The 14,216-nt window shown below is 44.6% G+C and overlaps 1 protein-coding gene across 9 annotated transcripts in view; it reads left to right on the forward strand.

Annotated features, from left to right (window-relative positions):
- MEGF11 (multiple EGF like domains 11) overlaps positions 1 to 14,216 on the forward strand; it is a 273,843-nt gene that overhangs the window by 220,123 nt on the left and 39,504 nt on the right. For all 9 annotated transcript variants that reach the window (XR_011003600.1, XR_011003601.1, XM_068203530.1 and 6 more), the window contains one exon: positions 13,296 to 13,442. Coding sequence is in view for 7 of the 9 variants with exons in the window: in XM_068203530.1 (XP_068059631.1) it covers positions 13,296 to 13,442 (147 nt within the window). In the remaining 2 variants the exon portion in view is untranslated. The remainder of the gene's footprint in view (positions 1 to 13,295; positions 13,443 to 14,216) is intronic.

The raw sequence follows: 14,216 nt of genomic DNA on the forward strand, positions 1-14,216 counted from the left end.
ACTAAGTTCTACAGACTGTATACAACAAAGGTACTTTTCTAAGATACTGGACATGTAACCCTGAAAAGGACATTTTTCCCCCAAGAAAATCCATTTTATAAGCTCAGTTGCATCCCCTCCTCCATTCTCTTGCCTTCCTCACTGGTTGGGCAGCATTTATCTTTCTCTGAACCTCCTTGCCATCAATATATCCATCTATCAGGCTTTAAAACTCTACTGGTCATTACTGATGATCAGCAGAGAAACAGCTGGTGGATTTTCCTGTAGTCACTGCGAGCTTCTTCAAGGGAAAAAATGGCTTTTAAAAGTAGAGTAATTTGAAGAGAGATATTTATGTACACCTACTCTAAAAGTTTCTTACACATCTTCTGGATGTAGCGTTCCAGAGGAAACTGCAGGGACTGACCTTTGCAGGCAATGCAGATTGAAGGCGTGGCTTTTTCTCAAAGGCATTTGCAGCAAATACTTTGTGCTTACTCCAGTGCACATCTGTAACTGGCCATCAAATGCAGACACTAATTAATTAAAGGTAAGAATAATTTCTGATGTCCTTCTTTTAATTTCCATATTGAGCAAGGTAAGTGTATATTAACTTGGAGGGGGTTTGCTGCAGCCTAAGCACTTTATCCATCAGTGTGCCCCTGCAGTTCTGGAATTCTTTTCTTCAGGATCACATTTCAGGGAGGAAAATATTATATCCATATTTGAGACCAGGTTGTAGTTGAAATGGTGACAGGGCTCTGTAAGGTGGAGATGTTGATAGACAGAACCAACATGTGTTTTGTCAATTCTGTTCCAATGTTTTTTCCACTTGGCTTGGCACCAGACACAAGGATAAATTCTGCTCCTACCAGTTTGAAAGTATGTCATTTAAGAAACTCTTCAGCTAGATAATTATGTTTTCATATGAAGGAGTATGGCATCAGTGAAAGATTAATCTTATCTGCAGTTGTTGTGAACTGGGCCATGATGTGTATTGCGGTGCATTTTATTAATATGAGGTGATAAATAATTCAGACTGGAATTTTTGCTTTCTGATTTTGGTACTAATTAGGCATGGCCTGAAAAATATCAGAAAAGTTCAGGATCATGGAACTTCTGAAGGTTCTCCTGCCCACTCACACCAAACAGAGAATTCACATGGCTTTCTGATCCTAATAGCCACAAAACCTCATCTGAAACAGCATATTCTATATGTTCATCCCAGACGTGGGACTCCCTCTTGATGTCTGTGTTTTATGTAAAGATCAAGGGGAAGATTGAACCCATTTTCTTTAAAGTGGTTTCAAGATGTTACTGATATAAACCGTCAGGGACTGATAGATGGTAAGAGCATGGAGGAGGACTGGCAAAAGAAGGACAAAGTCATGTCCAGAGCAGCATACAATGTAAGGTAATGGCACTCTACCATCCTTTTATTATGTCATGAGTGCCACCTAAGACTATAACTCAGGACTGTGACCTTCTGTGGATACCAGCTGGGGGAAGGTAATTTTCAGGAGCTGAGTGTCCCTGGCAGATGGGAAGATGATGAAGAGATCCCCACGTCTCAAGCAGGAGATCACAAAGCTGTGCAAAGCAGCTGGGTGCATGAATGAGCTCAGAGGCAGCAGCTGAGCCGTGCACATCCCCTCCCTGTCAGCCCCCTGGGGAATTGCAGGTGTGCAGCAGAGGCAGGGGCTGGATCAGCTCTGGGGATGGTTGTGCCTGGTGTCACTGCTGCAAATCACCAGCCAAGTGGCACGTGGTGCCACCAATGGCTTTGGAGATAGCTCAGCAAGAGCAGAAGCCCAAAGCGACATTGGCAAAATGCTCTCATGTGGCAAAAACAAAATGAAGCTTCTGGAAATGTTGGCCAAAATCAGATCTGTGACCTGCTGATGCCATGCAGAGCTGAATTTCCCTCCACAGGAAGGAAATGGGGGATGCAGTGACACTGAGGGCTCAGCCCTGCGCTGGAGTTCTCCAGGTTGGGCACGTGTAACTTTGTGTGTACAAATAGTACCCAGCACATCCAAACAAGAGGTGCTCATATCTACTGCTGGGCTAAAAAGGAAAGGTCTTGCTCACAGAGGACCAAGTCTTGATTGTTCAGGCTGGTTTTTAAGGATTAATAAGTATCTCTTTCTCCACCTTTGCTGTGCATTTTAGGTACAGACACTTCTGTGCTTGCAGCTCTGTGTGTGTGCACAGGCCCCTTAGAGATCCCTACACACCAGACATTTGTGGAAGAGGTGTTATTTTATGTACACTCAGGTTGAAATGAAAATGCTCAGTGCTAATTACATTTGGTTAATTAGGGGTCCTGCACACATTGAATCCACAGAGGGAATGGAAACACAGAAATGCTGCATGGTAGAGCAGCTCCTGTAAGTCCTCTGCCAGCAAACAGGTCCTGGAGAAGCAGGATGAGTCTCACCTGTCCCAGGTGCAACCTCCTCTCCTGGATGCTCAAGTGACAATGGCAAGGTTATAAATTTCATCTAGGCTACTCTTAATGACTATAATCTGAAAGTGGACAGGAAAGGACCAGCTGCCCTGGTGGCCTTGCTGGGTGACAGGATGACAGTGCTGCTGTGCCAGAGGTAGTGCAGAGGCTCTGGAGATGACAGCTCCAGCTGCATCACCTGTGGGGATGCAGGATGAACTTCAAACGCCCTCAGGCAGCTGCTGGCAGCAGGTTTTGTGCCAGAAATGGCTTCCTCACAGATTCCAGCTGCTTGAAATTGTGTAGCCTTTAGCTGCTTCCCTCAGTAATCCCTCAGTAATTAAATTAGAGCTGCTGGCTGTCCTCTGATTTCTGGAGGTGCTTGACCAGAGCCAGGTAAGGCTCCCTGGGAAGACAGACCCAGGTGTTGCCCATCCTGCCCCCAAGACCTGAGGCCATCCGTGTTCCCACTCCCAGAGTGACTGCAGAAGCAGAGCCACAGGCCTGGCTGCTCCTCATGCTGAGCTCTGCTCCTCCCTGAGATGAGCCCATGTGCTCCAGGTTAATCGTGGCAGTGTGTGTTTTGTTACCCTTTCAGCTCCTGCACTGGGTTTAAATGGGAAGTGATTTGCAGGGGGATATATTCCACTCCTCTAAATGCTAAGGTCAGTTAAAATCCTGTTTATCTGAATTCCTTTAATCTGAAATGCTGTTTATCTGCATCTTGTTCTGCCTTTTTTCTTGTGTGGTTCTCTGGTTCTGCAGAGCTGCTGTGGTGATGGTATCTCAGCTCCCCACTGTGCTGGGGTACCCAGAGGCTTCTCTGAGTATCCAAAGCCAAAGTTTATTCACTATATTTTGGCAACCCAAAGATGTGTGGGGAAAATTAGCCTGGTGCTCTAGATATGAGATGGAAAACATAAAAGTGTGTATCCCGTAGTTAATCACAAAAGAAGCCCATATAGATTTTCCTTAATTAATCAGGATGGCATACACAGGTATGCAAATGATGCTTGCTGCTGAGGAACAAACATCTTTTTACCTTGGTGCTTTACACCTTCAGGCTTCATTCCTGGCTATAAGAGCAGCCTCCCTCTTTGCTGTTAGAGGAAATCAAAATACACATTTCACTGTCCTTTACGAGCTCAATAACTTTCCCACCTTGCCAGAACACAAGCCCTGATGGTCTCCGCTCGTGTCCAGCTGCAGCACAGCGGCTGTGGGAGTCTGGAGCTGCAGGATTTCCACCTGGGGGGTGTGAGGGAGGGATGGGCTCAGGAGGTGCTGCTGGGGGGCTCCAAGGGACGAGGCTGCAGCGCTGGCAACATTTGCAGGCTGGCAGTGACATCTGCACTGTCACTCAAACACAGAAACATGTTTCTTGCCTCCTGTGGACACATTAATTCAGGAAAACTGATAAGCCTGTTACTCAAGGGAAAGCCTTTTTGAATTTTAAAGGAGCAGTGACCACTTTGACGGGAGCTCTAAGGTGTTTTTAACTTCACTTTCTCTGAGTTCTTTGCAAGGAGGTGAAAAATCCTTGAAGGAAAAAACCCATCCTTTCTATAAAACACATTTTGTTGGTACTTATATGACTTTTCTTTCACCGCAGCTGTATCCAATTTATTATCTTAGGGCCAGATCCTGTCCTCAGCTGTACTGGGCTGAAGCCTAAATAATTCTCTTGTCATTAGTAGATCAACCTCACCTATGTGATGATAAAACTGGGAGCTGCTTTTCCATGCCTATTTAAAACCAGAAAAAAAAAAATCTAGGACTTGTTTCATGCACCTGCAGCTTTTTAGCTAAAGATCCAGAGTGTTTTAGGATTCACAATGTCATGGGTTGACTTTTTTTTCCCCATCAGATTGTTTCGTACCATTGGATTGTAAGACAGAGCCTAAAATACCAGAATGGAGCAATAGTAAGTTCCTATTAAACATGCATTTTCTAGATGTCTAGTCCCATTATCTACACTATATTTTGCATTTATCACTTCTGGCAGTCTTATCCCAGATTTTTAAATTAATAATTTATTTCTGTGATTATTCTGTATCCTTGCATTAGCTTTAAATGGACAGGAAAACTAGAAATTTCTGGAGTCAGTCTAAAATGGTGCATTTTAGCCTCTCTCCTGGCCTCTGCCTTTCCAGTGTGAAAACCTTTTCCATATGAAAGGTGTGCTTACTCTCTGGATTCGACAAGTGCCCTTTAGTCTATGAATGTAAGATAAGCTTATTAGAAATTAGCTTTAATTTTTCATTGACTTAATTTCAAGTGAGTTGATAAGATTTTAATGTCAGGCTGTGCTTAAAAATTCTCTCTTTGACAGGAACCTTTAAGGATGGTTCCTGCTGATATAGGGCTAATTTTCAAAAATATGAATTCTGAAGTTATATCAAAGGTTTCATTGATGTCCTGACATTAATTATGTCTGTGCCTTCCTTGGCAGGTATCTGGGGGGCTCCTAATTTTCATCTGTCTGAGGTTTAGTTGTGTTTGTCCTGTGACAGATTTTGTATATATTTCACCTTTTGTGAAATCAGTTGGATTTTTGCCACTCCTTCAGTGGGAGTTGGATCAGACCCTCAGACTATAATTAGCAGCTGCAGTGAGGCTACTGCTAAACTTCAGCATGTATGCAAATCATTGCAGTAATAACCCTATAAACACAGAAGATACACAAGTTTGTTTATCTTTGTATTTATTTTTGGGTTTAATTTTGCTTAATAAAGGACAGCTTTTAAATTTCTGAGAGAAGATAGAGCTTGGATGGCATCCTGGGTGATGCTAATTTAATGGGCTTTAAAAACATGAGACTTGACGTTAGAGGTACCCAACCCTTTTCCATTTTAATGTGGAGACATTCTATATATAAGCCTGGCTGTGTGTACAATAGTCACCTATAAATAAATGTGGGTGAGAAGTGGGGAAGAATTATTTGTGCACATTTCAGCACACTAAATCCTGGCTGCTGGCATGCTGGGTGTGAAAGGAGGAGAGGGAAGAGTGCTCAGCAAACAGCCTGCAAGCTAAAATGAGGTGTGGATATATATTTATATATTTATATGGTGGAGAGAGACTGTTTACAAGAGCAGGTAGTGACAGGTCAGGGGGGAGTGGCTTCACACTGCCAGAGAGTAGGGTTAGATTGGGTATTTTAAGAAATAGAAATATTCTTTATGCTGCCTTCCCTGGGAGGGTGGGCAGGCCCTGGCACAGGTGCCCAGAGCAGCTGTGGCTGCCCCTGGATCCCTGGCAGTGCCCAAGGGCAGGTTGGATGGGGCTTGGAGCAGCCTGGGACAGTGGAAGGTGTCCCTGCCTTGGGAACCTCCCCATCCCTTGGGAATGGGATCATCTTTAATGTCTCTTCCAGCCCAAACCATCCACAATCCGATGGTACATTATGGTATTCATGAAAGAGTTGGCAGTGAAAAATGTTGTAAACATCTTCCTTCCCCTCCCACACCAAGGAGAAAGGGTGGCATTTCAACATCATTGACCACAAAAGGCTGTGGTTGTGCCCCAGCTCTTGCTCAGCTGTTCTTCACTCATGGTTTAGTTCAGGAGCTTGAACATTTGCAGCAGGAAAACAACCCAGCTTTTCCCAGGTACCAGGTCCTCCTGTTTGCCTGCTGATGGTCTGCTCAGCTCTTCCCCAGCTTTCTCTTCCCTCCTGGCCTGAAACTGTTCCCAGCATTTGAGAAATAGGAAAGCTCTGAAGATGAAGCAGGGCTGTGCAGGGCTTGACTCCTTTTAGCCCCATTTTCGGCAGGTCTGCCCTGCCTGCTCAGGGCAACTCTTCCCCTGCAAGAGTGCAGCCTGGAGAATACCCTGGAGCAAAGGGAACCAGATCATCCTTAATTTTAGCAAACATTTTGACTTACCTCATTTCTTGTGAGGTGGGTCTCTTGCCTCAGAAGCTTTTATTGCATAAATTCCCCGGGTTGGGTGATTCATACCTGGAGATTTCTCTAGATAATTAAAAATAGGGGTAGGATTAGAGCTCCACAGAGGTGCATTAGGCTCTAAGTGTATTACTTGCAGAAAAACACTTACATTAATGGGTGCATAAATCGCCCCTGCACAGATGAGAGAAGGGACAATTTAGAATTTTTCACTGGCTGCAGGGAAGGGCTTATTCTCCATTATTTAGGACCAGATCATGGAGCTTTCATTTAGACTGATGGGCTGTTACACTCAGGAGTTGCCCCTCTGAATCCACTGGTGAAAGATGCTCAGCAAGAGAAAGAAGGGCTCCATGGCACCAATTTGGGGGGAAAAATAATTGAAAAAAGCATTTGAGAACACCACAGAAGTTCATAGATAATGTGAGTGTGGTTGCTGTTCTCTGCTGAGTAGTTTCACTATATAAAAACAAAAATAGCTTATTTGCAGACTAGATGAGCAGCCATCAATTCTTAATGGTTCCATTTAATTTTATGAGAGATCCCTTTATGTTTCCTTCTATCTGCTGCCCTCCCCACACTGATTTTCTCATTCTTCAGCATTCTTAAATGCTGAGCTGTCAGGAATTGTGCTGTGGTGCTTCTGTCTGGCTCTGAGTCAAATACTTCAGGGTTTGCCTCAGGTAGGAATAAATATAAAGATGCAAAAAGTAATAGAAAAGCATCAAGAATTCTTTGTGAACTCTTGTTCATGCTCTGTGATAGTCCCTCTGAGCAGCTGATGCACAGCTTGGACAGTTCTTCCTTGTGCTCTTAGTGGATTGTCTTTTTCCTTTTAGAGACTGAAGCAGCAGCAGAGTCTCTGCTTAGGAAAGCACATGGACCTAAATACAATTTAAATAGAATTTACAAGGACAACAGAAGTGTGACAGCAATGAGAGTATCAGGGAAAGATAAGAGAATAAGGTTAAAGAAAACATGAATGTGTGATTATACAAGTCATTATCAGAAATAATTGTACAAATCAGGAGGCCAAGGCAGGATTCAGGGTGACCTGGGTGGCCCCTGGCACGGCCACCTGGGCTGCGTGGGGGCTGCTGCCAATGGCATCACTGCAGGTGGGCCAGAGGCCAGAGGGAGGGTGCCCACCAGGGAGCAGCCCACTCCAGAGGTCACACACACTGGGACATTCCCATCCTGTTCCCAGTACCTTCAACTCCCTGCTGGCCCCTGCCCACACCTCCCACCCCAAGCAGCCTTGCAGCATCAGCTGGAGGGGCTGTGCTGTGCTGGGTACCTGTCAGCAGGCACAAACCACCACTGAGGAGCCGTCCTGCCAGAGACACGAGCCACCAGCATTCCACAGCAAAGCCAAGCGTGACTCACCAAACCTCAGGCCTCCACAGCATTGCCTGCATAAATCCAGTGCCTATTTTTGCATAAAAGCAGCTCTTTCCAAAGCTATTCAAATGCCAGAAATAAGAGATTATTATGACTTCATGTCATGTTGAAAGACAGGTGGAGGAGAGCACAATGTTTGTGTTGGATTCAAATGTCTGCTGAAATCATTCCTGTCATTCCTAATTGATGTTGCATCTGTCTTTAGATTGGGACTATTGAGGGAAAAAAAAAACTGAAGATCTTATTCAGAGAAATAATTACAGTTATACACTGGTAGATGTAAAATTAAAGTACTTGGGGGGGAGGGAACTACATCCTATAATTTATCAAATTCCTACATCCCTGAAAAATAATTAGATCCTGGGCAATGTGCAGGCACTGCTGCAGAGGCTACTGTCAGGGGGATAGCAGTGGTCAAAACCAGGCCACTGGTTCTCATTTATTCCATCCATTTTTGCTCTTTTATTGTGTTTGGAGTATTAGTTTCCAACTATCCAGAGACACAGCAGAGAAACAATGGCAGCTTTATTAAGAGCCACAGACGTAATCCCCAAGCACGAGTGCAATTGCAGAAGCTGGAGAGGGAAAAAAGGGAGGTCTGCTTATGTCTGGCTTTCAGGAATTTTCCCCTCCAAAGTCCTTCAGCTTGATGTAGTTATGGGCAGCACTAAATCTGCATTACTTTGACAAACTTTCTTGAAGGCGCTGACGATTATTAACGGAAGCAGCCTGTGAAGGAGCTCTTCAACAGATGCCTCACATCCCAGTTGTATGGCTTGGGGGGGGCTTTTTCTCTTCTTTTTCTTGCTCCTTTTCCTGATGCTTGTGTGGATGTTGGATTAATCCATCACAGTTTGTTTGTAAACTTGCATACAAAGACTGACTTCATCTGGTCAGACTTGAAACTGCTCTATGTAAGACAGACACCAGTTTCTATCAACAGTTTCCCACTGCCGGAGGACAGGGCTAGATGGGATATTGGGGAGAAATTCTTCCCTGTGAGGGTGCTGAGGCCCTGGCACAGGGTGCCCAGAGAAGCTGGGGCTGCCCCTGGATCCCTGGCAGTGTCCCAGGCCAGGTTGGATGGGGCTTGGAGCAGCCTGGGACAGTGGAAGGTGTCCCTGCCCATGGCAGGTGGTGGGACAAGATGAGTTTTAAGGTCCCTTCCAACCCAAACCATTCTGAGATTCTGGGATTCTCTTCCTCCTCTACCTCTCTCCCTGCTGCTTTCCTTTATCAGGATTATCTGCAGCTCCGCGTTGGAAGATCCCTGCCCAACCAAATGGCTTCACCTTTGGGAAGTCTGGGCTGTGTTACCCCAGATATTCCCCATGTCCCAGACAGCACCTGCGTGGACACTTGGTAGGAAATTGTCCTGGAGGGGCAGGAGTTTGGAGCAGCTCTCCTGTGTGGCTGTCCCTTGGAACAGTGCAGTTGTGACTGCTCTGATGGGCTGACTTGAGCCCAGTTTGTGTTTTCCACTGTAATTCAGGCCTGCAGGGCTGGTTTTCCTCCCCACCAAGTGTGCAAAGGAGGTCGGTGTGGGGAAAAGGGAGTGAAGCCACTCCTGGGACTGTCAGCTAAATGCCATGCACAGAGCAGTCCAAAGGGAATCCCACTGGAAAGCAGCCAGTGCTTGCAGAAATCCAATACCCCAAATCCCTGCTGGGCCATGGAGAGTTTGTGGCTGCTGTTTCACAGACTGAATTAAAGCCACAGTGGGCTCTGCTCTTACCTGGGCTCTGCCTTACTGCAAAAGTGCAGATCTTCTGCCCATGTCCAGTGGATAACTACAATTTTATAAGTTATGTGAATTTCATTTCCAATTCAGCCCCAGAACATTGTTTAAAAAGGTCTTGGAAGCGTAATTTTATACCAGTGTCTGCAATTGTGAACCACAGCCTCGGGCTGGCAGATAATTCCCTGGTACCCAGGCAATAGAGTTTATGTATAGAACTGCTCCCTGCAGCTTCAAGGACTTCTGATAGCTGTCTTTCTAATTTCTACACCATGCATGTCAAACCAGGACTTTGTTCATAAATTAGGAATCTGTGGTTGTAACATGAGGTAATACAAAGGTGTGTCAACTTCAGCAGGTTTTGTAGTTCTGGAAATTGAAAACTAATTGCTTATCAGAAATGTTCATCAGCAAGTTCCTAAATAAATATTAAAGTTTTACATTATGGAATCTTGCTGCTTCACTGACTCTGACTGTAAAGTAGCTGGGAGGGATGGACTCCCCCTTCACACGCTGTCAGGTTAGGGAATTGTAAAATTAAGGTGCTTTTTCCAGCACAATTCCATAAGACTTGCATGTCCAGATGCAATTTTAACTTCTCATTTATATTTGTAATTCAATGCGTGTAGGAGCCTTCAAAAATGAAGTCTTCCATGAGAATTAACTTGGAGTAATAAAAAGTAATAAAACCTGATTGTGGCACCGCATCGGTTGTCTTCTGGAAATGTACAAATAAATAAGGCTGTAATGGGTGCCAGTGGCTTCAGGAAAGTTTCCTTTCCCCCCTTTCCATTTTGCTGCAACAATCAGCTCCACAATGACTCATTGCCTTCGTTAGGAGAGGGAAGACATCCCTCATTACTCATTACCAAAGGAAGGGCTTTGCTGCTGCAAGAACAGCCCTGGCATTCAAATTCAGGTACCTTCCACCAGAAAAGAGTCAGTGTCATTCTTCCCCAAACTTTGTCAAAAGAGACAAGAAATAATGCTGTTTAATTGTCCCCATTTATAAATAGACATTACACAATGACAGAATTGTAATTTCAATGCTGCAATCGGGAGGAAGAATGCACATTTTTCTGTGTTTGTGTCGGAATTTCAGTTCAGGGAGCTCACATTGAGACTCAAGGCTATAAATGATCATCTATATGTATTTATAAATACAATCACATTTATTTATTTAAAATTTATCATCTGACTTTTTAATTACAGAGCACTGCAGATAAAAGACATAAATGCACACACAAAGCACTTGTTTAAGTAATCCAAGGATATATTTGATTTTAAAGGGAGCAGGGAAGACTTTAAAATAATTGTTTTTCTTGATTTTACTAATACAAATGTTCCTTGTCTTTTTTCACGGTCCCTTTTTTCAGATTTATTTACTTGGATATGAAGGGATTGAGCTTGTATTAAGTTTTTACTGTATTTTAATGTGGTTTTTATTAAGCTGTACAAAATGGTCCATGTCTCTTTATAAATAAAACTAAGATCATGTATTACTAGAAATCACATTTCAAACTGTACTTTTGCCAGACTTGGTTAAGATTTTCTAGGAAGGGACATTATAATTGTATGATTAATCTTCAGAAAAGGGAAATTTTGGCTCCGCAGTATTTCTTACTGTGTTAACTTGAGAGATTTATAAAACCAACTTGAAACTGCAGTGTAAGTGTATTTATAATGACTTTCAGCTGATTTAATAATGCTCAGAGTTTGGTGACCGTACAGATCACAGCTTCCCAAACGCAGTGCATTACCTCCAGCATCCAGATGAAGTTATCAGAGGTGGAGGAAATGACTGGGATTGTGTTTCTGCAGAGAGCTGCACTAATGCAACCCCTGGGCTGCTTGGATCCCACTGTGGGACATGTGCATGGGTGATAAAGAACATCTCGGGTCAGGGATAGTGAAGAACATCTCAGGCTGGGGATGATGAAGAACATTCCAGGTTGGCGATGATGAAGACCATCCCAGGTTGGGGATGATGAAGAGCATCTCAGGATGGGGATGATGAAGAGCATCTCAGGAGGGGGATGATGAAGAACATCTCAGATCGGGGATAGTAAAGAACATCTCAGGATGGGGATGATGAAGAACATTCCAGGTTGGGGATGATGAAGACCATCCCAGATTAGGGATGATGAAGACCATCCCAGGTTGGGGATGATGAAGACCATCCTAGGTTGGGGATGATGAAGACCATCCCAGGTTGGGGATGATGAAGACCATCCCAGGTTGGGGATGATGAAGACCATCCTAGGTTGGGGATGATGAAGAGCATCTCAGGTTAGGGATGATGAAGACCATCCCAGGTTGGGGATGATGAAGACCATCCTAGGTTGGGGATGATGAAGAGCATCTCAGGATGGGGATGATGAAGAACATTCCAGGTTAGGGATGATGAAGACCATCCCAGGTTGGGGATGATGAAGAACATCCCAGGTTGGGGATGATGAAGAACATCTCAGGATGGGGATGATGAAGAACATCTCAGGTCAGGGATAGTAAAGAGCATCTCAGATTGGGGATGGTGAAGAACATCTCAGATTTGGGATAGTGAAGAATATAGGCTGGGGATGGTGAAGAACATCTCAGGTTGAAGATGGTGAAGGACATCTCAGGTTGAAGATGGTGAAGGACATCTCAGGTTGAAGATGGTGAAGGACATCTCAGGTCAGGGATAGTAAATAACAACTCCGTTTGGGGTTGGAAGCCCAGCTGGGGCGTGTGGGTACCCCCTGATCTCAGGGCCAGGCTCCCACTGGGGTCGTGTTCTAAGAAAAGTTTCCAAGCCAGTCTCTGATCCATTTTTGCTGTTTTAGGTGCTCCTGCCAGTGTCACTCCTTGCAGCTGGCACTGCTCAGTGTCCCTCTTAGTTCGTGCTCCTGCAAACCCATCCACGGAGCCCTTGATCATGCAAATAGCCCTGCTAATTGCAGGTACTGGTACTGCCTTATCCCAGTGGAGTGCGAGCCTCTCAGACACAGTGTGCAGGATCAGCTCCTTCAATCACATTTATATGTGACAAGCCATGGCACAAGGTTGTTTTTAAAAGTCACCAGTTTAAACAAAGCCAGTTGAAACCATGCCAGAAGCCTTGTGTTACGTTTCCTGGCCGTGTGCTCCTTTCAGTGTTTCCAAGCTTTGCTCTTCATAATAATAAATATCAAACCAGCACCCTGGGAAGCACTGGGAGCTGGATTGGCATGTCTCAGTCTCCATTTCACATGCAAATGCTCAGGCTGTGCTCACATATGGCCACTTGCTGGATCAGAACTCAGTTCATTCACACAGAACTGGGGAGTTCTGGGTGGATGTGGGGTATGTGCACAAAGCACCAGAGCACAGGGCTTTAAGCCAGGGAGGGAACAGAACACAAAATAGAGCTTAATTTACTTGTGTACAAGAATCCAAATACTGAACATGTTTTTGCAAAATCCTGATTTTTCTTTTTATGGTCGTCCAATTCACAACAGGTAAATAATCAGGCTTCAGTCAACTGCCTATTTCCAGACCAGTTATTTGAGCTATTTTGTGACTTTAAAGCAATTCCTGACCTTCATCTCTTGGATGACATGCAGAGTTTCTTTAATGGTGCTGAGGACTGAACAGGTGCCCACTAACACCTACAGAATTCACCTCTCTGGCATTTTCTTAATTTTCACTTTATTAAGCAGATAAAAGAGGAGCTGTTTCCTTCCCAGACTCCCTCGCTGGCTCTGAGGGACTGTGAGGCATCAGTCCAGCCAAGCATTTCTTTGATCAATGAGCAGAGCAAGAGTTGTGGGAAGCCTAACGTGTGGCTTTGTATCCTTAGGCATCCACTGTGACAACATCTGCACCCAGGGCCGCTGGGGACCCAACTGCTCCATCTCCTGCAGCTGTGAGAACGGGGGATCCTGCTCCCCTGAGGATGGAACCTGTGACTGTGCACCGGGATACAGAGGGCCCTTGTGCCAGAGAAGTAAGATTTTCCATAGCTGGCAGAAGCAAGGCAGGTAGAAATGCTCCTTTATGACACCAGACAGACAAATCCACAGTTCCTGAGCTGCTTTAGCTCATGACTTCCTGAGGGCAAAAGAGCCCGGAAAATGCTCCTTCATCAAGAGCTCTCCTGCACTGAGCCGTGCCTTGTGTTTCTTCTTCTGATTGCACCTGGAGGTCACAGGTGACCTGGAAGGAGGAGCAGCACCTTTCCAAACCAAAGCTGGCAGGACACGGATTTGCAGTGAAGGCAGACCTGTTAAACAGTCAGCCACCACCCATCATATAATGACAAGTGGATGAGCGTTGGCATCAAAATAACAAGGCAATGTTTTCTTATATGCCAGGAAAAGAAACACAGCAGCCCAAAATAGCTCCTGTTTGGTGCTCTGCTGCTACATATTAAAATGTACCAAGCAGATAAAAATCCTCTAATTTGTTTTATATGGGCAGCTGCATTTGCCCCATAGGGACCCTAATTCACTGATCCAAACTACACCAACCATCTTCCCATGTAAACAAGAAGTGGATTTGTCTTTCTTTTCTGCTCAGCATTTCTTCTTCTTCGTGCTGTAAGACATTCTGCATGCCCAGTTCATATATCCCCTTTGATTTCACCAGTTACACTTGACACTAGAACACACTCATCTCTAAAAATAATTTGTAGCTGACAGTTTTTATTTAAAGCCATTATAACAATGACCTCTAGCACTGCTGTCATTAATGGCCTATAAGCATTTCCATTATAAACTCC

The sequence above is a fragment of the Anomalospiza imberbis genome, chromosome 13 (assembly GCF_031753505.1).
Source record: "Anomalospiza imberbis isolate Cuckoo-Finch-1a 21T00152 chromosome 13, ASM3175350v1, whole genome shotgun sequence".
NCBI lineage: Eukaryota > Metazoa > Chordata > Aves > Passeriformes > Viduidae > Anomalospiza > Anomalospiza imberbis.